Consider the following 24991-nt stretch of genomic DNA (forward strand, 5'->3'; position numbering starts at 1 on the left):
AGGAGAACAAATTCAGAGGGCTATTCCTCCAACCAGAAAGTTAGGCCCGAGAGGCACAAAAAGGGGTGGCCATCCAGAGTTGGTGTGAATGCAGGGATCTTGGAAGGCTTCCTGGGTGTTGAGCTGGATCTGCAAGGAGGGAATGTACTCCAAATGGGAGAAAAGGAGAGTTTTTCCATAGACATAGATCCATAGACAGGATCTATGCCACTGTGCAGGAGGAATTTCAGGGCAGGATCTATGTTGCTGGGGGAGTATTTCAGAGAAGGATCTATGTTATTGTAGGGGGAGGGCATTTCTGGACAGGATCTATGTTCCTGTGGTGGGGAGGGGGTGTACTTTAAGGCAAAAGTTTTGCTACTGGGAGGAAGGGGTCAAGGTCAGAGGGTGGTGGTGTGTGTGGATGTTACCAGGGATAACTAATCATATCCAGAGCTATTGAGAGGCCACCAGGAGGCCCCCAGTGTTCATGGGCAGAGCTTTCTGCCGTGTAGCTATGGGGAAGATTGAAGTGGACAAGATCCTCATTTTCAATCAAGAAGTAAGGCTGCGGCAGGTAAGTAAGCTTCTTAGTAACTTTTCACCCAGGACTACATTTTTTCTGGGTGCACATCTGCTTGTGTGTGTGGCAGTGGTTGGGGTGGGAGGTGGGGTGACTACATGAAAAATTGCAGCAGGTCAGAGGTCAGTTTCCAAACCACTCTGTGTCATCTTGGTGTAAGGATAAGGCTCCCCAAGACAGAGCTTCACAAACTCCTAGGTCCCCAGCAACACTGCAGGTAGTGCTGGTGGTGGGCAGGCCCAAGAGAGAGAAGTCAGGGAGTGGGGTGGAGTGGGACAGTGACAAGCACCTTAAAGCCCTCAGTGACCCTAGATCAAGGGCTGCATGAGAGCCAGAAGGGTGGCAGCCGACCCAAGCAGAATTTTGGAGTGAAATTAACATTTTAAATTTTCCTAGAAATGCCTGTCTCTACAAAAAATTAAAAATTAGCATGGCGTGGGGGTGCAGGCCTGCAGTCCCAGCTACTCGGGAGGCTGATGCAGGAGAATCGCTTGAGCCCGGGAATTCGAGGCTGCAGTGAGGCTGCAGTGCACTCCAACCTGGGTGACAGAACCAGAACCTGTCTCAAAAAAAAAAAAAAAAAAAAAAAAAAAAAAAAAAANAGGTGGGGTGACTACATGAAAAATTGCAGCAGGTCAGAGGTCAGTTTCCAAACCACTCTGTGTCATCTTGGTGTAAGGATAAGGCTCCCCAAGACAGAGCTTCACAAACTCCTAGGTCCCCAGCAACACTGCAGGTAGTGCTGGTGGTGGGCAGGCCCAAGAGAGAGAAGTCAGGGAGTGGGGGTGGAGTGGGACAGTGACAAGCACCTTAAAGCCCTCAGTGACCCTAGATCAAGGGCTGCATGAGAGCCAGAAGGGTGGCAGCCGACCCAAGCAGAATTTTGGAGTGAAATTAACATTTTAAATTTTCCTAGAAATGCCTGTCTCTACAAAAAATTAAAATTAGCATGGCGTGGGGTGCAGGCCTGCAGTCCCAGCTACTCGGGAGGCTGATGCAGGAGAATCGCTTGGGCCCGGGAATTCGGGGCTGCGGGGAGGCGCCGGGGCCCCCCAACCGGGGGGAAAAAACCAAAACCCGTTTCAAAAAAAAAAAAAAATGCTAGAAAGTGAGAATGAGAATTGACCCTTACTGGAAGGTTTTTATGTTTTTATGTGACAGTTTCTTTATGTGTGGGACACCATCTCACTGACGTCAAACTTCCTGAGTGTCTAAGCCTGCCCGGTTCCCTATTGCGTGCTTTCCGTAGGGGCTTGTTGATAGCCCTCTCATTCCCTGCGAGGTGGATTCTAATCCAGAATCCCCTGCTACGCCTGCTAAGCGTGTGACCCCTGTTTCACCCCTGCCTCAGGAGTGAAGAAGTTCACCCATCAGATGGCAGCAAGGGGGCGCCTGGGCGGAGCCATGCTTCTTGCACCGTGCACCGGCCCTGAGTCAGGCACTTCGAGGGGCTTGGTCCTGCATCTGCTACCAAATGTGCAGAGACTCGCTGGTACCCCCACCAGTGTCAACCAGCTATAGTGGGATCATGAGCATCACGAAATATTTCAGGATATAAGGATACAAGCAAAAAGAAGCCTAAACGAAAGTACATCTATATTTGGGGAGGAAAAATGATTTGTTTTTTTCCAAGCTGAAAGAATACCTACTTCCTACTGCCCAGAGTGAACCCCTTTTCTCTTTTATTCTTGATATTTTAATCTGAGCTATTAAAGGTGCCTTCTCTGCATCCCGTTTTCTCCCCATCCTCTATTTCTTCCTGCCTTATTTTAAACGTTATTCCCCTCTCTCCTTTTTATGCGTCTATTTCCTTCATGCCGTTTTCTCATGTTTTTGCTTGAGACAGCGAGCCTGGTATTTTGATTCCCTCATCTAAGGGGTTTTCCCTAACCCTCAGGACAACCCTGTAAGCTGGTGGCATTGCCCCATTTGAGGAATGAGAAAACTGGGGCTCAATGCCAGGTGAGTGGAACCAGCTAGAGGGCATCTACTTAGTCCTCCGACGGCACATGAAGGCTGTGTGACGCCCCCGAGCTGATGACTAACGCGGGGGTCCCCTCCCTGACCCCTCGCGACCCTGCGAGGTGAGAGTCAGCCCCGCCCCTCCCTCTTCTCAGTCCTTTTTCTGTCGCCTTCGAACAACTTGTAACACTGTTTCTTCCACTGCCCATACGCCCATTGGCCCGTCACTGCGCATCTCCATTGGCTGTGGCGGCCGGGGACAGAGCCGCGATTGGTCTCCACCCCTGTAACGAGGTGCCAGGTCTGTTTTCTGACCCAGGCAGGAGCCGCGATCCCCACTCCAGCACACGAGGCCGGGTGACTGCTGTCCCGGGAGTGGGGACGTCGCGTGCACCGCCAGCGAGTAAGTATCCTTTGAACGCTCCTCTCCAGAAAGGTGCCCTTGGGCATATGAGTGTTTATGTAGACGCGAATGAATTCAATGCAGTGGAGCCAAACAGGTGAACTTTTAGCGTGAGGTTCACAAGAGCCTTTGTATCCGTCTTCGTGGATACCTATATTTTTGAGAGTGATTCTGGATGATGATGATGATGATGATGATGATGATGATGATGATGATTTTGAGACGGAGTTTCGCTCTTGTCACCCAGGCTGGAGCGCAATGGTGCGATCTCAGCACACCGCAGCCTCCGCCTCCCAGGTTCAAGCGATTCTCCCGCCTCAGCCTCCGGAGTAGCTGAAACTACAGGTGTGGGCCACTACGCCCGGCTAATCTGTGTATTTTTAGTAGAGACAGGGGTTTCACCCTGTTGGCCGGGCAGGTCTTGAACTCCTGACCTCAGGTGATCCGTCCACCTCAGCTTCCCAAAGTGCTGGGATTACAGGTATGAGCCACCGTACCCAGCCAATTCTGGATTATTTTTACATAATTTGATATAGATAGAGAATCAAATGAAGCTGCCTGTGGGTTGCAGTACATTATCGAGTGTATTGTATGGTCTGGGGCTTGCTAATGAGAATGGATCACACTCAAATATTTTGTGGACTGATGCTTAAAAATGAACATTTATTTGAAACTTGGAGAAGGTGAGGGCATTTTTTAAAAGTTTAGTCTAGGGAGTTTTTTAAATGTCAGCTCTGAGTGGATATTAAATAGCGTTTTAATAGGAAAATATGTGGTCATGACAGTATGCTCTGCTTTATAGATGACAATTAATAAAAATATGTCATGTGACGGTGTTAATCCTCACAAAATGCCCTTTTAGAAGAAGCTATCAATAAAGCTGCCTTCTAACTTTGTGAGACTGAAAGGTTATGTTTGGCAAGCTGAGATCTCATGAACAAGGTTGAACACAGCAATAAGTTTTGGTTTTGTTTGTTCACTTGTTTGCTTTTAGACAGAATCTCACTCTGTCACCCAGGCTGGAGTGCAGTAGCACGATCTCAGCTTACTGCAACCTCTGCTTCCCAGGCTCAAGTGATCCTCCCAACTCAGCCTCCTGGGTGACTGGGACTACAGGCACATGATGTCTGATAATTTTTGTATTTTTGTATTTTTTGTAGAAATGGGGATTGGCCACTTTGCCCAGGCTGGTCTCAAACTCCTGAGCTCAAGTGATCCTCCTGCTTCAACCTCCCAAAGTGCTAGGATTACAGGCAAGAGCCACCGCACCTGGGCAGCAATAAGTTTTTAAAAGGGGAAAATATGTTAGAGCTATGGCCATTCTGAAATGCCTAATATTATTTTGGGCTCCAGTTTCCTGCAGAATAAATGGGCTTTGCACAGAGAAAGTGTTCAGTAAACATTTTTTCATAAACATAAGCAAGTCTCCAAAATTCCTTAAGACGAAGGTTCTCATACTGCTCTGTGATCCATACCCCACTTCTATTGGTTTTGAGTGGCTTTTTTTTTTTTTTTTTTTTTGCTCCAGATACTCATAAAATCATGATCATTTATTTTTTTTTTTTTTTTTTTAGACGGAGTTTTGCTCTTGTCACCCAGGTTGGAGTACAGTGGCATGATCTCAGCTCACTGCAACCTCCACCTCCTGGGTTCAAGTGATTCTCCTGTCTCAGCCTCCTGAGTAACTGGGATTACAGGTGCCTGCCACCATGCCAGCTAATTTTTCCATTTTTAGTAAGAGATGAGGTTTCACCATGTTGGCCAGGCTGGTCTCGAACTCCTTACCTCAGGTGATTTGCCTGCCTTGGCCCCCCAATGTGCTGGGATTGCAGGCATGAGCCACCGCGCCCGGCTGGCAATGACCTTTTAAAAACAAAAACGTTCAGACTATAATCTAGTTAAAGAATTTTTACCTTTTATGTAGATAAATAAATTAAGGCCAGACATGGTGGCTCATGCTTGTAATCCCAGCACTCTGGGAAGCCAAAATGGGAGGATCACTTGAGCCCAACCTGGGCAACATAGTGAGACCCTGTCTCTACAGAAAAATTTAGCCAGGCCCAGTGGTGCACATCTGTAGTCCCAGCTACTCAGGAGGATGAAGCGGGAGGATCACTTGAGCCTAGAAGTTCGAGGCTGCAATGAGCTATGAGCTTGCTACTGCACTCCAGTCTGGGCAATGGAGCGAGACCCTATCTTGAAAGAGGAAAACAACAAGAAAAAAAAATTAAGAACTAGAGGCCAGAGGTGGTGGCTCATGTTTGTAAGGCCAACACTTTAGAAGGCTGAGGCAGGAGATTCACTTGAGCCCAGGCATTCAAGATCAGCCCAGGCAACATAGTGAGACCCCATCTATATATATATGTGTGTGTGTGTGTGTATGTGTGTGTGTGTGTGTGTACTAGAGAGATTTCTTGCCTCATCCAAAGTCACAAGATCACAAGGTGGGTTAGCCTAAAGCTATGGTTATGACCCAGGTCTCAAGCCAATCCATAACCCAACTTGCCTTTCCCTTTACCAGCTCATCCCATCTTTGACTATGTCTCTGCATCATCCTTAAGATTAGCTTCCTTCAAACTACTATCTCCGTAGTGAGTTCCCTCAATTCTCACTCATTTTAGGTGCCCAAACATTCACATTCACCTCTCCAAGCATGATCAGTTTTCCAAGTCTGGATAGGATATCCAGCTTCTTCACCCTGTAAAATCTTCACTACCTTTCTTAATTAGCAACTGACCAACATCACCTTGAAAGAGATTTTGAGGGCTTCTCAAGGGGATGCAGAGAGGTCTTTTGGGTTAGGGTGGAACTGAGATGTTATTTCCCCTCCACCCACCAAGCTTTTCTCTTAATCTTCATTTTCCTTTAGCTCATTCAACCCAGTGTCTCTGCCCATCCCATGTTTGGGAGATTTTTGTCTTAGTTTTCCAGGCAATAGAATTCTCAGTGGTTTTAGTTTAGAAGAGGCAGCCAAGAAAGGGAAGCTTGAGTTAATCATCTATGTCTATGCATGGTACCACTTCCTGGGAGAGACACAACTGATGCTTGACACACAGGTCCTGACCAAAGATTTTTCTGAGTTGTTGCCAGAACATGATTGACTTAGAAACCAGTGTGGCCTGGGACTGGGAAACTCATTAAAGGAATTGGGACTTAAACCGGGAATTGAAGGGCAAGTTGGCTCTAGATCCATAGAAACTGCAGACCAGGGCAGACAGAGATGGTGTTATAGATGGAAGGAGGGGCAGTGGGTCATGGAATAAAGATTGGTGAGCAGGGGAGCAAACCAACGGGGCAATTGGGAGATTCTGAGTTTTCAAGGCTATTAAAATGCAGTTCCAGGCCCTAGGGAGGAGAGTTCCAGAATATTTTCTCTACACTGCTGTAATTCCTTACACTGCTGAGAGCAGTTTCTTTGACATACTTTGAACGCAGAGGGCTTTTTAGGAGAGCAGAGTTTTGTTTTGAAATAACAGATCACTTCTTGATCTCATTTTTACAATAGTTAGCTCCCCCTTTCACAGTATGTTTCATTGCCCCTTCCTAGTCAAAAGGCTAATCTTGGAATGAGGCGGAGGGTCCTGCCCTCCTCTCCCCATCCTAGACAGTAACTTCTGAGGCACTTGTTCCAAGCCAGCCAGCCCTTCACACAAGTCACAGGTGCTGACGGGACAGACCCAAGTGTATTATTAGACAAAAAGAGCTGTCTTCCGGGCGCGGTGGCTCACGCCTGTAATCCCTGCACTTTGGGAGGCCGAGGCGGGCGGATCACGAGGTCAGGAGTCTGAGACCAGTCTGACCAACATGGTGAAACCCCTTCTCTACTAAAAATACAAAAATTAGCCAGGCGCGGTGGCGGGCGCCTGTAATCCCAGCTACTCAAGCGGCTGAGGTGGGAGAATCGCTTGAACTGAACCCGGGAGGCGGAGGTTGCAGTGAGCCGAGATCCACACCACTGCACTCCAACCCCGGGCGACAGAGTGAGACTCTGTCTCAAAAGAAAAAAAAACAAAAAACCTCTGTCCAACAAAGATCTACCTAAGACCCTGTCAGGGCCACAGAGAAGAAAAAATTCCAAGTCAATCAAAATAACTTGGAAAGAATGCCTTGTGAGCAGAAGGCAGGCTCTAGAGAGAAGACACTGAAAATCACTCAAGGTCTAATTAAGAGTAACATCTCCAGGGCTTGATTCTGCCCTTAAAGCAGAGTAGGAGGGTCATCTCCCATTCTTCCTGCTGTGTGCCCCATCCCTGAGCCAGGGGGGCGGCGGGGGTGGAAATTTCCCCCAGCTCCTGACCAGGGGGCGCCTAGGGGCAGGCAAGATGGAGGCCACGGCTTCAGGCAGCTTGGCCAGCATGCTCTGGGGCTGTCCCCTAGGGGCGAGCAGCCCTGGTGGCCCTTGGAGGCGACTGGTGGGAAATCTGCCCCCTATCGGGGAGGCAGNCTGGGATTACAGGTGCCTGCCACCATGCCAGCTAATTTTTCCATTTTTAGTAAGAGATGAGGTTTCACCATGTTGGCCAGGCTGGTCTCGAACTCCTTACCTCAGGTGATTTGCCTGCCTTGGCCCCCCAATGTGCTGGGATTGCAGGCATGAGCCACCGCGCCCGGCTGGCAATGACCTTTTAAAACAAAACGTTCAGACTATAATCTAGTTAAAGAATTTTACCTTTTATGTAGATAAATAAATTAAGGCCAGACATGGTGGCTCATGCTTGTAATCCCAGCACTCTGGGAAGCCAAAATGGGAGGATCACTTGAGCCCAACCTGGGCAACATAGTGAGACCCTGTCTCTACAGAAAATTTAGCCAGGCCCAGTGGTGCACATCTGTAGTCCCAGCTACTCAGGAGGATGAAGCGGGAGGATCACTTGAGCCTAGAAGTTCGAGGCTGCAATGAGCTATGAGCTTGCTACTGCACTCCAGTCTGGGCAATGGAGCGAGACCCTATCTTGAAAGAGGAAAACAACAAGAAAAAAAAATTAAGAACTAGAGGCCAGAGGTGGTGGCTCATGTTTGTAAGGCCAACACTTTAGAAGGCTGAGGCAGGAGATTCACTTGAGCCCAGGCATTCAAGATCAGCCCAGGCAACATAGTGAGACCCCATCTATATATATATGTGTGTGTGTGTGTGTATGTGTGTGTGTGTGTGTGTACTAGAGAGATTTCTTGCCTCATCCAAAGTCACAAGATCACAAGGTGGGTTAGCCTAAAGCTATGGTTATGACCCAGGTCTCAAGCCAATCCATAACCCAACTTGCCTTTCCCTTTACCAGCTCATCCCATCTTTGACTATGTCTCTGCATCATCCTTAAGATTAGCTTCCTTCAAACTACTATCTCCGTAGTGAGTTCCCTCAATTCTCACTCATTTTAGGTGCCCAAACATTCACATTCACCTCTCCAAGCATGATCAGTTTTCCAAGTCTGGATAGGATATCCAGCTTCTTCACCCTGTAAAATCTTCACTACCTTTCTTAATTAGCAACTGACCAACATCACCTTGAAAGAGATTTTGAGGGCTTCTCAAGGGGATGCAGAGAGGTCTTTTGGGTTAGGGTGGAACTGAGATGTTATTTCCCCTCCACCCACCAAGCTTTTCTCTTAATCTTCATTTTCCTTTAGCTCATTCAACCCAGTGTCTCTGCCCATCCCATGTTTGGGAGATTTTGTCTTAGTTTTCCAGGCAATAGAATTCTCAGTGGTTTTAGTTTAGAAGAGGCAGCCAAGAAAGGGAAGCTTGAGTTAATCATCTATGTCTATGCATGGTACCACTTCCTGGGAGAGACACAACTGATGCTTGACACACAGGTCCTGACCAAAGATTTTCTGAGTTGTTGCCAGAACATGATTGACTTAGAAACCAGTGTGGCCTGGGACTGGGAAACTCATTAAAGGAATTGGGACTTAAACCGGGAATTGAAGGGCAAGTTGGCTCTAGATCCATAGAAACTGCAGACCAGGGCAGACAGAGATGGTGTTATAGATGGAAGGAGGGGCAGTGGGTCATGGAATAAAGATTGGTGAGCAGGGGAGCAAACCAACGGGGCAATTGGGAGATTCTGAGTTTTCAAGGCTATTAAAATGCAGTTCCAGGCCCTAGGGAGGAGAGTTCCAGAATATTTTCTCTACACTGCTGTAATTCCTTACACTGCTGAGAGCAGTTTCTTTGACATACTTTGAACGCAGAGGGCTTTTAGGAGAGCAGAGTTTTGTTTTGAAATAACAGATCACTTCTTGATCTCATTTTACAATAGTTAGCTCCCCTTTCACAGTATGTTTCATTGCCCCTTCCTAGTCAAAAGGCTAATCTTGGAATGAGGCGGAGGGTCCTGCCCTCCTCTCCCCATCCTAGACAGTAACTTCTGAGGCACTTGTTCCAAGCCAGCCAGCCCTTCACACAAGTCACAGGTGCTGACGGGACAGACCCAAGTGTATTATTAGACAAAAGAGCTGTCTTCCGGGCGCGGTGGCTCACGCCTGTAATCCCTGCACTTTGGGAGGCCGAGGCGGGCGGATCACGAGGTCAGGAGTCTGAGACCAGTCTGACCAACATGGTGAAACCCCTTCTCTACTAAAATACAAAATTAGCCAGGCGCGGTGGCGGGCGCCTGTAATCCCAGCTACTCAAGCGGCTGAGGTGGGAGAATCGCTTGAACTGAACCCGGGAGGCGGAGGTTGCAGTGAGCCGAGATCCACACCACTGCACTCCAACCCCGGGCGACAGAGTGAGACTCTGTCTCAAAAGAAAAAAAAACAAAAAACCTCTGTCCAACAAAGATCTACCTAAGACCCTGTCAGGGCCACAGAGAAGAAAAAATTCCAAGTCAATCAAAATAACTTGGAAAGAATGCCTTGTGAGCAGAAGGCAGGCTCTAGAGAGAAGACACTGAAAATCACTCAAGGTCTAATTAAGAGTAACATCTCCAGGGCTTGATTCTGCCCTTAAAGCAGAGTAGGAGGGTCATCTCCCATTCTTCCTGCTGTGTGCCCCATCCCTGAGCCAGGGGGGCGGCGGGGTGGAAATTTCCCCAGCTCCTGACCAGGGGCGCCTAGGGGCAGGCAAGATGGAGGCCACGGCTTCAGGCAGCTTGGCCAGCATGCTCTGGGGCTGTCCCCTAGGGGCGAGCAGCCCTGGTGGCCCTTGGAGGCGACTGGTGGGAAATCTGCCCCCTATCGGGGAGGCAGAGGACTGCACCCTTGTCCTGGGCTGAAACTGTCCACGCAGCCTTCCAGGAATTTCAGGCTGAGCTTGTTTGGGCAGAAGGGAGGACACCCAGCACTGGCATTGGGAGAACTCCAGACTCCCTACAAGCCCAGAGGCCTTTGGTGTTAGTATCCTGAGACTGTTAGAGAACTTGAGGTCCTGGGAGGACCCTGTTATTTTTATACCTCTATTCATCTAGAACAATGCCTCCCACCTGCTTCCCTTTTTATGTATGTTAGCCTAAATCCCCTGGTGTCCAGGCACATCTGTTGCTCCTTAATTTAAACAAGTAAAAACAAAAACAAAAAAAAACCCTACATTCTTCTGTTCAAAAAGTTCTCATTTTCCCTGGGCAGTTCAAAATCTTCACAGTTTCACTTTGCTTCCTATTAAAGATTAGTTGGTGTCTGGAAATTGAAGACCATAAAGGCATAGGCTCTAATCTAACATAACCCTGGAGCTGGGCTTGAGGGGCCTCTGCAGATTCATGCTGTTTTCCCTTGGAAGATACCACAGTGTAACTCCTGGTAACAGATGTGACAGAGACATGCAGGGACCAGCGTGGGCAACCACAGCATCACTGTTGCCATCTTCCTGCCCTGTTCCAAGAAGCAAAACAAGGAAAAGTCGATACACTGGGGAAGACCAGATTATTGATGAGAAGTTGTTTTCTGACCTAAAAAGTGTTTTAACATCCCACACTGCCTGATTGGGTTTACCATCTCATTGGCCTATTTTCCGTACTAAAACATAGTGGGAAAGGTGTCTTCCATCTCCCTTCTCCATAATCCCTTAATGAAGATTCTGTTTCCAGCTGCTGCCAGCTGTGGTGATGCTTGACACACAAATCAAGAGTTAATAGTGGCTCTCAAATTGTGAAAATATAAGAATCACCGGGGGAGCTGCACACTGGGTTCAGATCCGATGTTTTCGACACAGGGCCTGGGCATGTATATTTTCAACAGTCTCCACATGGGACCCTAACATACCTCAAAATTAACAAACCCTTGGCGGAGGTCATGCATTGTCTCTGTACAGCAGGACTGAGCTCAGCGGGGAGTGGACCTAGTGGAAACCTCTCACTGTAATTCATCAGAAATTCCAGCACTGAGGACCTAATGGGGTCAGGCTCTGTGTTATGCACTGAGGGTACAGAAGGGATGAAGTCGCAGCCTCCCTGTTCAAACAGCAGGCAGGCTAGTGGGGAGTAGCTCTCTGAGTGGTGGAGTGAGGCCTGATGCAAGGGTCTATGGCTCAGGTAAAAGGCCCTGGCCCCTGTATCTTATTAAAACAATTACATGTGAGTCCCAGAATCGCCTCTCCTAGAGAAGGGCTTCTTGCTTGTAAGCTCAGATGTGACAAAGAAGGACACAGTGATCACCTCCAGAGCCCACTAGAGGCAAGATAAGGCAAAATGGCTTTCACTTCTCTGTCGTCGGGTAACTTCTTGCTTGCACAGGTGGTAAAGTGAATTTTCTTGTTTTCTTTTTTTTTTCCTTGAGGTATATCACAGAAAAATTCACAAGTCTAAAGTGTACTCCTTGAGGGATTATTTTCATATGTATACACCTATGTAACTACTACCAACATCAAAGAGGTGGCATTCTTAAGGTAGAAAAAGACCTCACAGTGGGGACAAGTACTTGTTCGGCTTTGAACAGACTAAAGTAAAGCCTGAGATCTCAGGGTATGGCTGCTTTCTTTGGCCATGCTTAACATTACCCCCTGAAATTAACAAGTATCTGGTGAGTACCTGCAATGTGTTGGAACCTTTCGAGGTAAGTCCCAGGGCCCCTCAACTGTTAAGTCCTATATGGGTGGTTTGCAATTTTAGGAGTTGAGTTTCAATAACAGAATTTGTGTTGACCGTGTATACTCTCCATCTACTTTTCTTAATTAGCAATTGACCAACATCACCTTCAAAGGGCTTTTGTAAACTTCTCAAATTTCTCTCCCTGTAAATCTTGCCAGTAACTGAATTCATGAGGGAATGAATTTGGGGCCTTTACTTGGGAAGGGTACCTCCTTTCTGCCTGCCTCAATTTGCCTTCCTTTTCCTCTAATATTGTATTTTTCTTATCTAGGGCAAAAAAAGCATAATTGTACATTACAGCTTATAATGGCAACCCCGGAAGAAAGCAGCAACCCCCATGACAGAGCGACACCCCAGCTGCCAGCACAGCTGCAGGAGCTTGAGCATCGGGTGGCCCGGAGACGCCTGTCCCAGGCCCGCCACCGAGCCACCCTGGCAGCGCTCTTCAACAACCTCAGGAGGACAGTGTACTCTCAGTCTGATCTCACAGCCTCAAAGGTATGGGGACGTGGAGGAGGAGAGGGGACATTTCCACAGGGGAGGAGATGTTTTCACATGTGGAGGGACTGTGCTGCAAGGCAGGGACTGGCCTAGAGCTGCCACTTCTGCTGGGGTAGCGACAAATGCCCTAGACAGGGTAATTTATAAACAACAGAAGTTTATTGCTCCTGGTTCTGGAGCCTGTGAAGTCCAAGACAAAGGTGCCATCAGATTGGGTGTCTGGTGAGGGCATGCTGTCTGGTTCATAGACAGGGCTGTCTTGCTGTGTCCTCACATGGGGGAAAGACAAACAGGTTCCCTCAGGACTCTTTTATAAGGGCACCAATCAGCTTAATCACCTTCCAAAAGCCCCCACGTCTTAATAGCATCATATCGGGGATTGGGTCTCAACATGCTAAATGTTGGGGGGACACAAACATTTAGACCATAGCAGCTGGAGAATTATCTTTCCACCCTACGAACAAGCCCCAGATGCTGGAAATCAGTCAGCCCCGAGTTCCAAGTCCTTGCTGACCCACCAGCATGGACATGAACTCTGGGACTGGGGAGAGCAAAACACATAGGAGTGCTCAGGGAGCTTGCAACTGACTGTGTCATCGTGCAGCTGCGGTTCCCTTCACCTTCTCTTCGGGCTGGCAGAGCGCTGTGACTCCAACTCCCCTCAAGTCTCCTTTTTAGGTGCCCACCAGAATCCTTGGAATCTAGAATGTGAAATCCCAGGCTGCTCTGCCCCCAGCTGCTTTGGGGTCCCGCCCATGCCTGCCCCACACTCTGGCCACATCTCGCTGCAGCAGTTCCCTGAGCCAGGCCTGCCTCTCATGGCCTCTGTGTCTCTGCTCATGCAATTAGCTCTGCCTTTGGGATTCTGTGCACACTTCAAAGCTGGGCTTGGCTCACTCTGCTCAGCTGCCCTGCTCCATGGAATCTTCTGGACCCCTCCAGTTGGACTATTCCCTCCTCCTTGTACATTTCCACAGCCCTTTGCTTCTACCCCCTGTTAGTACCTACTTAATTCTATCTTGTGTTATGAGGGGTTGTTTCCATGCTTGTCTTCCCTGTCAGAGGTCAGCACCCTGAGAGCGGGGACTGTCTTAGGTACTCTGTATCCCTGGAACTTAGCACACAGTTTTGCCCTTGTACATGCCCAAGGGATACATACAGCCCCTGACACATATAGGTGGTCAGCCTAACAAACAACATTCAGCATTGCTTGTTTTTGAATGATCTTGCTGTTACCATTTTGACTTTAATAATGTTACATACAGGAAGGAAGGAGGGAAGAAGGAAGGAAGAGAGAGGAGGAGGGAAAGAAAAAGGAAGGAAGGAAGGGAGGAAGGAAGGGAGGGAGGGAGAAAAAAAGGAAGGAAGTTGGAAGGAATGAAGGAAGAAAGGAAGGAAGGAAGGAGGGAGGGAAGCAGAAGGGAGGGGAGGGAGGAAGGGAGAGAGGGAGGGAGGGAAAAAGGGAAAGAGGGAAATTTAGAGTTTGGGTTGACAGCACTTGATAAGTTTTTAGATCATCTGGAGAGTATGCAGTTAGCAAATTAAAATAGTGGGAGAATAGGACATTTAATATTAACTAGCCCTTTGCACAGTGTTACAACTGAGCTGAAGTCTAGCTCTGCTTTGTGCAAGCCTGGGGTTGACGTTCATGCAGACTGCGCCTCTTTCATCACTCCTTATTCCACCTTCAAGCCGCCTCTGTAGTCATTTGCCTTTCTATAGCACTAGCAATTTGCTGAACAAAGCTTAACTCTTTCCAAATCCTTTGGCATTTTGGTGAGAACCCATTTCTAGGCTACAAACAAAACTTAGTGCCTCCTGTGCATCAGAACAAACTTTCTATTCTTTTCACTGATGAAGTTAAGGGATGTGACTTTGCATCTGAGGGAGCGTGCCCTCAGTCCTGGGAAGGGATTCCTTGGTCCACAAAACCAGTCTCTGCAGTGAGAGGCTGGCTTTCAGCATTGTCTGTCTATCCTCAGTGGCAGGTTCTGAATAAGGCAAAGAGTCATATTCCGGAACTGGAGCAAACCCTGGATAATTTGTTGAAGCTGAAAGGTAATGGATCCCTACTTGCCAACCCCATCTCCCTCCCTGGAGAAAACTGGTTCCGTTTTTCTATTGAAAACAGCAGTTGGGTTACAATGAATCAACGAATGTTTATTGAGGGCCTACTGTGTGCCAGGAACTGTGCTTGGGCCAATGTTGAGGGTCCCTGTCCTTAGTGAGTCTGCAGTCCAGCAAGACCGGCCAGAGTCACCAGGACATGAGACTTTGATGAGTTCCCTACTGGAGTGCTGCTGAAGGCACCTGATCTCATCTTCAGAGGCCAGAGGAAAAGTGGGCTGTTGCTTGTCTAAGGCTCTCCCCTCACACCTAGAAGGAGAAACTGGGCTCTCATCTCCCTAATGCTGACCCTGGAGGGTTCGGGGTCCCACCCATGGCCCACCTGGGCCAGAAGGGTGGGACAGACTCCAACAGAGGCCTGACTTTTCTCTTTGTGTTCCTGGCCTTCAACTCCCCAATAGCATCCTTCAACCTGGAGGATGGGCATGCAAGCAGCTTAGAGGAGGTCAAGAAAGAATATGCCAGCATGTATTCTGAAAATGACAGGTAAGATACCGCAAACCCCAGGAACCTGGGGACCTGCTGTGTCCTCACAGCCATCAGTACTGTCTGGTAGCAACTCACCTTTCCCCTCCGGCCTGCGGAACTATCAGGGCTACTGCTCACCATTCAAAACAGCCATATGCTGGAGACCATTCCTTTCTCTTTTATTCTAGTAATATGCATTCAATTCTTTCCCAATTACAAAAATGATCCATGCTTATCATAGAAGATGCAGAAAATACACAAAAGCCCAAAAATATATATTACTTCAGAACTCAAAGAAAATCAATATTAATTTTCAAGAAAATCCATCAAGTTTTTTAAAAAGTTGCACATTATTCTTTAGAGAAATTAGACCATAGTGTTTATATTATATTGTAGCTTTTTCTATATGTATTTTTTAAAGCCACAACTAATGGCTTTCTTGGAGGCTACATATGACAATCAGGAAAATGCAAATCTCAGTCTATATTCCAGGCCTCCTGAGAACCTAAGAAAAGGTGTCACAAATGCTGAAAGGGGAACATTATTAATATGTCACATTCATAATTTGAAGGAGAAACTGATCTGAGAAATGTACTTTTATAATCTCATGGTTGTTTTCTGTTTTTGTTTTTGTTTTGTTTTGTTTTTTGAGATGGAGTCTCACTCTATCAGCCAGGCTGGACTGCAGTGGCATGATCTCAGTTCACTGCCATCTCTGCCTCCCAGGTTCATGAGATTCTCCTGCCTCAGGCTCCTGAGTAGCTGGGATTACAGGCACCCGCCACCACACCTGGCTGGTTTTTGTATTTTTAGTAGAGACAGGGTTTCACCACGTTGGCCAAGCTGGTCTCAAACTCCTGACCTGAAGGTGTCTACCCGCCTCAGCCTCCCAAAGTGTTGGGAGGCGTGAGCCACCGTGCCCAGCCGAGCTTGCTTTTTTAACTCAACATGGTACCTTGGGGATTATTCCTATAAGTATAAAGAGATCCTGGGTGCGGGTCATGACTTTTCTAAATTGTATCCTACTATTTCGTTCTCTTCAAGGTGTCTTTTGAAGAGCAGAATTTGCAGATTTTGATGAGTCCAATTTATCCTTTTTTTAATGGATTGAGCTTTTGGTTTAAACCTAAGTATGTCATTTTTTCATGCTATTGTAAATGATGCTTTTTAAAATTTCAATTTCCAATTATTCATTGCTACTATGTAACAATATTATTGATTTTTATATTCTGACATTATCTTCTGCAACCTTGCTCAATTCCCTTCTTGGTTCTAATGACATGTTTGTAGATTATTTGAGATTTTTCTACACAGATAATCACACTGTGTGCAAATAAAGATAGATTTGTTTCTTCTGCTCCAATCTATATTCCTTTAATTTCTTTTGCTTGCCTTACTGGACTGGCTAGAACCTCCGGAACAATTTTGAATAGAAATAGTAAAAGTGGACAGCCTCACCTTATTCCTGATTGAGAGGCGAAACAGCCGGGCGCGGTGGCTCAGGCCTGTAATCCCAGCTCTCAGGGAGGCAGAGGCGGGAGGATAGCTTGAGCCCAGGAGTTCGAGACCTGCCTGGGTAATATAGCGAGACCCCGTTTTCCACAAAAAAAAGGAAAAAAAAAAAAAAAAAAAAGAGAGGCGAAACTGTCTTTTGCCATTAAGCATGATGTTAGTGGTAGGTTTTTTTTTTTTTTTGAGATACCCTTTATCAGGTTAACAAAACTCCCTTTTTTTTCTAGTTTGCTGAGAGTTGTTATCATTCATGGATGTTGATTGTGTCAGATGCCTTTTCTGCATCTATTGAGGTTTTTCTTCTGTAGTCTGTTGATATGCTGAATTGCATTGATTGATTTTCAAATGTTGAACCAGTTATCTTGCATTCCTAGGAAAATCCATTTGGTCGTGATGTGGACACCTACACACACATACATATACATGTATACTTGCTAAAGTTGCTAAGAATGTCTTGTCCATATTCATGAGGGACATTAGTCTATAGTTGTCTTGTTTGTTTTCTTTCCCAGCCTGCTGTCAAACAGTTTTTCTCAGAATGGTTCCTCCCCTTGGTGCCCAACTGAGGCAGTCAGGAAGGATGCTGAGGAGGGGGAAGATGGGGAAGAGGAAGATCAAGAAGAAGAGGAGGAGGAAGAAGAAGAGGAGGAGGAGGAAGAGGAGGAAGAGGAAGAGGAGGAGGAAGAGGAGAAAAAAGTGCTCTTATACTCCCCAGGCACTTTGTCGCCTGACCTCATGGAATTTGAACGGTGTGAACAGCTGGGTGGGGTGGCTTTGTGCACCCATGGAGCTCCCTCCCATGGGGAAAGGGACAGAGGTTCTGGCTGGAATATGCTGCAGCTGTGTACCCCAGCTGGAGTGAATGGTTCATACTGGGCCCTGAATCACGAACTCTCCAGGATTTTCATATGGGAGGGGCTCAGGGACAGGACTGGCAGAGAGGCTAGAGAAACAGTCTCGAAGCTACATTCGCATAGCACATACACTCATACAGTGTTTTTACTTAGACTGGGTGTTTATCTGGGGTGCCTTGTGGGGGGCACAGCTGATGGTGATTATGAGGGCTAACTCCCCTTTCCCCCAAAACACACCCCCCTACAAGTCTGCACTGGTCTTATAGTAGGAAAGATAGGAATGGCTGGCTCAGACGTACCTTGCCACTGCCTCCTCCACAGACTCAAGGCCCCTCAGCAGCCATGTTGGCTTCCAGAGGAGTTGGCTCAATAGCAGGAGGCTGTCTCCGCAGCCGAGCCTGACTTTCGGGCTGCAGGATAAAGCTGGAGTCCTATCATGCCCACACATTCATGGGCTCAGAATTTTAAAGAATATTCCCTTAGGACGAGAGCCGAGGCAGCTACGCCTCTTACCTGCTTCTCTCTAACACTGAGGGCTTCACGGGGCAGGGACTGGGAGAACTCGGGGAGGGGCCCCAAAACTCAAGTCTATGTCCTTCATGGCCCCCAAGAAGGCTCTGCTCTCCAAGGGCCATGGGCGTGCAGAGTCAGAGAAGTCTAAGCCCCTGGTGAGCCGTGGCGCCATGGCCGGGCCTGCGTGCTGGGGCCCACGCCATGAACCGAATCCTGGGGAGACGCTTCGAGATGGAGCTTCAAGGGTGCGAGACGGCACCGCTTCTATTCCAGGTATCTCAACTTTTACAAACAGACGATGGACCTTCTCACCAGCAGCGGGATCATTACTCCGCAGGAGGCGGCGCTGCCTATCGTCTCTGCGGCCATCTCCCACCTGTGGCAGAACCTCTCGGAGGAGAGGAAGGCCAGCCTCCGGCAGGCCTGGGCGCAGAAGCACCACGGCCCTGCGAGCCTGGCGGAGGCTTGCCGAGAGCCGGCCTGTGCCGAGGGCAGCGTGAAGGACAGCGGCGTGGAGAGCCAGGGGGCCAGCTGCTCGCTGGTCTCCACGCCCGAGGAGGTGAGCAGGCCTGCCTGGTGGCGTGGATGGGGAACAGCAACCACCCTCGCCCTCGCCCGGGGACACCAGGGCTTTGCATTTAGCAGGTCGGAGGTGCAGTTTGCCTTCTGGCTCCCAAGGTAGGTTTCCAATTTTCTTATCCTTGGGGCCACGGAACAGTATTTCTTTTTCTGCGGTTAGTTTCCTGGCCTTTCCCTGGGGATGGCAGAAGACAACGCTTGGGAGGTTGTCTCAGTTAGGATTCTTTGGGCTGCTAGGGCCTGGATTATTAAACCATGAAGAAATGCACTCCTTACACCGGGGAGGTCCGAGGAGGCAGAGGAGTTCACCATGTCCGCGTGGATTCTGGCCTCCTTTGGCTCTGCCTGGTTTCTTATCTTTCCCTCCCCTCCCCACCTCTCCCGGCCCCTGTGGCTGTGGAATGGCAGCTAGAGCAATCGAACGGTCATTCTTCCTACTTTACATCAGGTAAGACAAAGATTTCCTATGAAAGCTCTTTCTTAAGGGTTAAGGCAGAAGTTTTCCAGAACGCTCCTCCCCTCTCATTGGCCGGAACTGGCCAAATTGCCAACCAGCTGAGCCAATGACTGGCCACAGAGTGGATCACACTTGGACCAATCAAGTCCAGCCCTTGAAAGGCTGTCAGTTCCCACCCTAAAGAGCACTGGGACCGCTTTGCGAAGGGGAGGTCACAACTGCCACTGTAAATGCATTTCTCAGCGTTCAGTACGCTAGTCAGAATGGCCGTGGCCATAGTCTGCAAAGCAGAACATCAGGTAGCATTTGAGGTCGCCCAGCATGGAGATAAAAGTGGGCCCACAGCTGCTCTTCCAGAATGAGGACGGCCTCAGAACACTGCTTTACCACACGGCCCAGGCTGCGCTCGCTCCTCTAGTGGGGCAGACGATTCGCACTCTGCACATGCCCTGTGCTTCGTGGACATTTAGCATCCATGGCTTCCACCTGACACATGCCACCCCCTTGTCCTGACTTTCCAAATGCTCCTCAGTCGGGGCGCCTTTGAGGAGACGACATGCTAGTTTCCCAATGTCTCTCTGTGGAGTCTTAGGGCCAGAGAGCCTCCGATTGACTCTGACCCTGGGGTTACAGCCCTGGAATGCCTCCATTTTTTAGAAAGTTCCTCAGCTATCAGGCCCAAACCTGGAGACCGACAGATGTCACCCCCTTTCCTGTCCTTCCAGTTTGCAGGCCTAGCCAGCAGCGTGACTTGCCCAGAACACCCAGCTCCCGCTTCAGTGACTGTTTATCTCTCTCATTACACACTTTTTCACACCACTCTGCCCTTTGGTCACCTGTTGATGGTCAACCCTCCATTATCTCCCCTGATGCTTCTCAACTGAATCACCTGTGGAATTTTTTTTAAACGTCAGGTGCCTGGCCAGGCGCGGTGGCTCACACCTGTAATCCCAGCACTTAGGGAGGCCGAGCAAGGTGGGAGCATTGCTTGAGCCCAGGAGTTTGAGACCAGCCTGGGCAACACAGTGAGACTGTGTCTCTACCAAAAATTTTTAAAAGTAGAGAGGTGTGGTGGTGTACATCTGTAGTCCTAGCTACTCAGGAGGCTGTGGCAGGAGGATCCTTTGAGCCCAGGAGGTCAAGGCTGCAGTGAGCTATGATCATGTCACTGCACTCCAGCCTGGGCAACAGAGCAAGACTCTATCTCAAAAAAGAAAAAAAAAAAAAAAAGTCAGGTGCCAGGCTGCTATCCCAGACCCACTGAATCAGAGCCGCTGAAGATGGGGCCTCAGGATCTGCGTTTTTAACAAGCTTCCCTGGTGGCTGGTGCAGTGGATCCTATTGGAGGGAACGCCGGTGCAGATGTTCAGTGGCCTACCAGCTACTGCCTTGGTCCTTTCCCCGACCCCCAAGCATGGGTCCACCAGACTGTGGCTTCTGATCTGGTTTTCCTCTGAGGTTGGGTCCACCATGATGCGTTCTGTTCCGTGATGGCTCAAGAGAGCCAGATGATTAGGACCTGGTACCCAAGGCATGTATGAAAGGACAGCCAAACAGATGTGTTTACACCCCCAAAGTGCCAAGCCCTGGAGTCTCACATGAAGAAGATGAAAGGAAAAGACAGTCATGGGCTACGTAAAGATGTTTTGGGCAACAACAGACCACATAGACAATGGTGGTCCCATAAGATGATCATGGAGCACATATGGAAACCTGATATACGGCACTTGATATTGGCGTTGCAGATCAAGTAGGGGAAATAATCGATCTTCAGTAATGGAACTTGGATTTTTGGTTTTCCATATAAAAAAATATATATATATATATATAGGCTGGGTGCGGTGACTCTAGTCTGTAATTCCAGCACTTTGGGAGGCCGAGGTGGGTGGATCATCTGAGGTCAGGAGTTCGAGACCAGCCTGGCCAACATGGTGAAACACCATCTTTACTAAAATACAAAATTAGCTGGACATGGTGGCGAGCACCTGTAATCCCAGCTACTTAGGAGGCTGAGGCAGGAGAATCACTTGAACCTGGGAGGTGGAGGTTGCAGTGAGCCGAGATCGCACCATTGCACTCCAGCCTGGGTGACAAGAGTAAAGCTCCATCTCAAAAAAAGAGATATATAAATGTTCACATGACAAAGTTGCCTAAGGACACATTTCTCAGAACTTATCCCCATCAGTAAGTGATGCGTGACAGTATCTACCAAATGCCTGAGCCATTCTGTCAAACTTGACTGTGCCAGCATGCCAACACATCCAAAGAGAAAACAATCAGAATCTAATGTCTCCAAATCATGGAAACAGCTTTTCTGGGTTTTTCAGGGAGGCCTATGGGCTGAGGTTTTTTGGGTATTAAGGGAAGCTGGCAGCAGATTCCCTCAGCTGTGGCCAGAAGCAGGGCTCTGCCTGCACTGCTGTGCCCAGGTTTAGGCCAGGCCAGGGCTGGGCGATAAGGTAGGCAGAACAGAGAACTCCCATGCCCGAGGCAGGGACAAAGCCACAATTACTCCTGCTGTGCAGTGACACCACTGCAGCCCCTAGTCCACCTGGAGAGGTTCTGCTGCACAACTGTTGTGTTAGAGGACAGCAGCAGGGTCAGATGGGCCCCGGAGGCCCTGGACTGCTCCATTTCAGTTCAGAGAGGAGCTGCCCTGTGAGTGTAGTGGCACTCTGGAAAGGCTGTGGAGGCTGGTGTGGGGTCCCCTCTCAGGCTGGCTTGTGAGGGAGATTTGCACAGGTGAGCACAATGTGTGGCCTGCAACTTTGGTGGGCTGATTGCTTAAGGACAGGAATTTCAGTTCTCGGTCCCTGTTTCAGGCCTGCCAGGGAGCAACATGGAGCTGATGGGCTTCAGAGCTGATGGACACTGGATCACAGGTCTTTCTGTGGCCCTTTTCCAGATCTTCTTCGAAATGACCACAGAGATATCATGTAGAAGGACTACAGAAAATGTTCGGAAAACTAAGAGAGGGGCCAGAGTCCCAAGGGATTCAGTTCCAGGAAGCAAATTGAAAGAAAGGGCAGACATCAATCCTCTTGAAAGAGCTGTGTGTTGCAGGGAGGGGAGAGGAGAGGAGAGACCCTGGTAGAACCTGCCAGTACCTGCCAGTGTAAAGGGGATGCCAGTTAAAGTAAAGCATGCCCAGTTAATTTTTTTTTTTTGAGACGGAGTCTTGCTCTGTCGCCCAGGGGGGAGGGAAGGGGCAAGGCTTCGGCTCACTGCAAGCTCTGCCTCCCGGGTTTATGCCATTCTCCTGCCTCAGACTCCCAAGTAGCTGGGACTACAGGCGCCCGCCACCGTGCCCGGCTAGTTGTTTTTTGTTTTTTTTTTTTTTGAGGAGGAGTCTCGCTTTGTCACCCCGGGTGGAGTGCTTTGGAAGATCTCAGCTCTCTGCAAGCTCCGCCTCCCGGGTTCACGCCATTCTCCTGCCTCAGCCTCCCAAGTAGCTGGGACTACAGGTGCCGCCACCTCGCCCGGCTAGTTTTTTGTAGTTTTTTTAGTAGAGATGGGGTTTCACCGTGTTAGCCAGGATGGTCTCGATCTCCTGACCTCGTGATCCGCCCATCTTGGCCTCCCAAAGGTTCACTTAAATTTTAATACAAAACATCCCATGCATGATTTGGAGCATTCTTACACTAAAAATTATTCATTCTTTATCAGAAATTCAAAATGTAACTAGGCATCCCGTATTTGTATTTGCTAAATCTGACAGTCAAATAAGTGTAAATCATATTTCTGTAACATATTTAATATTCTCTAACACATTAGGGGAAGCAGGATGAAAAACTGTCTAAATAGCAAGATTCCAAATTGGAAATATATATTATAGACCTGGGGGAAGTGACTGGAGAGAATTAGATCAATGTGTCAACAATGAACATCTGGGTGGGATTGTTTCTCAGTAATTCTTATTTTCTTGATCTGTTTCTATTTTCCAAAATTTCCACAATGAACATATGTGTCTCTTATTAAGCAGGTAATGTTCAATTATGTGTCAGGTATATCTGTTATAAAGTAGGTAATGTTCAAATGTAACCAGATACTTCACATACATTATCTTACTTAATTATTGGAATAGCCCTGTGAGTAGATATTGATGTGACTCCCATTTTATAGAGGAGGATTTGTGAGATGAAGTAACTTGTCCCAGGTCACACAGCACGCAAGGGGCAGGCCTGAGAGGTGGCCTGCCTGCAGCCTAACCCAGAGCCTTCCTGACCCTCTGGATTCAGCTGCCCTGGCATGAGACTGCTAGACTGAGGACCCTGGGCTCCAATAATCTGTCCACCTTGGAGGTTTTGATGAGCTTTTTCTCAGTGGTAAACTGAGGCTCTGGTAATTACATCTCACACCTGAGCTCCCACCTTCTTTGGCAAGAGGAGTCACAATCCCCATTTCTTCCTGTTCCTCACAGCCACCTCCAGGCTTGGCAGTTTGTCCCGGGCACTCTAGAGTCTAGCATTCACCCCCTAGGAAGAACACCAAGCAGAGTCCCTGGGTGTGGGCCCCCACTCTGGCATGCATGCCCTCTGGGATGTGGTGTAAAGACAGAGCCTTTCCACTCATCGCTCCCCGGCAGCCCAGAGCAAGCGTGAAATTGTCAAGTTATTTCCCACACATGAAGTGTTGTGCTTTCTTTCAGATCCTTTTTGAGGATGCCTTTGATGTGGCAAACTTCCTGGACAAAAGTGAGGTTCCAAGTACATCTAGCTCCAGGTGAGGAAGAGGCTATGAGATAGCATGTGCCCGTGTGTGGGCGGATGTGAGATTGTGTGTGTGCAGGTGTGTTTGTGTGAGTTTGCATGTGCATGAATGTGGTAAGTCAGAGAGAGAGGTGTGTGTGTGTGTGCATGCACACACCCCTGCTGGGGTGTTCAGGAGCCTCTCCTCTGCAGCCCCTAGATGGGTGTTGTATTAGTCCATTCTCACACTGCTACAAAGAACTACCCGAGACTGGGTAATTTATAAAGAAAAAGAGGTTTAAGTGACTCACACTTCCACAGGCTATAAAAGAGGCATGCCTGGGGAGGCCTCAGAAAACTTACAATCATGGTGGAAGGCAAAGGGGAAACCTGTAAATCCTCACGTGGCAACAGGAGAGAGTGTGAAGGGGGAAGTGCTACACACTTTTCAAACAACCAGATCTTGTGAGACCTCTGTCATGAGAACAGCAAGGGGCACATCCACCCTCATGATTCAATCACCACCCCCACCAGGCCCCTCCTTCAACATGTGGGGATTATAATTCGACAGGAGATTTGGGTGGGGACACAGAGCCAAACCAGATCCGGAGCCTAATTCAGTGGGCATTCTTGGGGATCCACTTTTTTTCTGTGATTGGAAGTGAGCTGGTTCTAGGATTGTGTCATAAACCTGGGGATGACATTGTCTGTGGTGTCTTTAGAGTAGAAAATTCTTCTATCCTGGTGCAGGGCTGGGACACACCAGATTATCAGCTGTAGGTTGTGAAAAGTCATCTGTCCACTTTGCACCCTATTCCCAGTGTGTGTTAGTCCTGCTAACCTCTGCTGAGGGCTGCTATATCCCTGCCTTAAGTCCATTATATACTAAATGCCATAGACTGGATGGCTTATAAACAAAAGAAATGTATTTCTCACGGTTCTGGAGGCTGGGGAGTCTATGATCAAGGTGTTAGCAGAGTCAGAGCCTCGTTTTTTCACAGAGGGCACCTTCCGGATAAAACTTCACATGGTGAAGGGGCAAGAAATCTCTCTAGAACCTATTTCTTTTTATTATTATTATTTTTTTAAGACAGAGTCTTACTCTGTCACCTAGGTTGGAGTGCAGTGGTGTGATCTTGGCTCACTGCAACCTCCACCTCCCAGGTTTAAGTGATTCTCCTGCCTCAGCCTCCCCAGCAGCTGGGATTACAGGTGCATGCCACTATGCTTGGCTAATTTTTGTATTTTTAGGAGAGACGGGGTTTTGCCGTGTTGACCAGGCTGGTCTCGAACCCCTGACTTCAGATGATCCACCCACCTCAGCTCCCAAAGTGCTAGGATTACAG

General features: G+C 48.3%; 1 protein-coding gene across 1 annotated transcript in view; it reads left to right on the top strand.

Annotated features, from left to right (window-relative positions):
• Positions 1-496: 496 nt before the first annotated feature.
• STRA8 (stimulated by retinoic acid 8) overlaps positions 497-24991 on the top strand; it is a 29808-nt gene continuing 5313 nt past the window's right edge. The window contains exons 1-7 of the mRNA XM_017887700.1: positions 497-556; positions 12247-12444; positions 14430-14505; positions 14976-15060; positions 17082-17108; positions 18195-18480; positions 23606-23679. Coding sequence (XP_017743189.1) covers positions 497-556; positions 12247-12444; positions 14430-14505; positions 14976-15060; positions 17082-17108; positions 18195-18480; positions 23606-23679 — 806 coding nt within the window. The remainder of the gene's footprint in view (positions 557-12246; positions 12445-14429; positions 14506-14975; positions 15061-17081; positions 17109-18194; positions 18481-23605; positions 23680-24991) is intronic.

Source organism: Rhinopithecus bieti, unplaced genomic scaffold (genome assembly GCF_001698545.2).
Source record: "Rhinopithecus bieti isolate Rb0 unplaced genomic scaffold, ASM169854v2 scaffold_17275, whole genome shotgun sequence".
NCBI classification, from domain to species: Eukaryota; Metazoa; Chordata; class Mammalia; order Primates; family Cercopithecidae; genus Rhinopithecus; species Rhinopithecus bieti.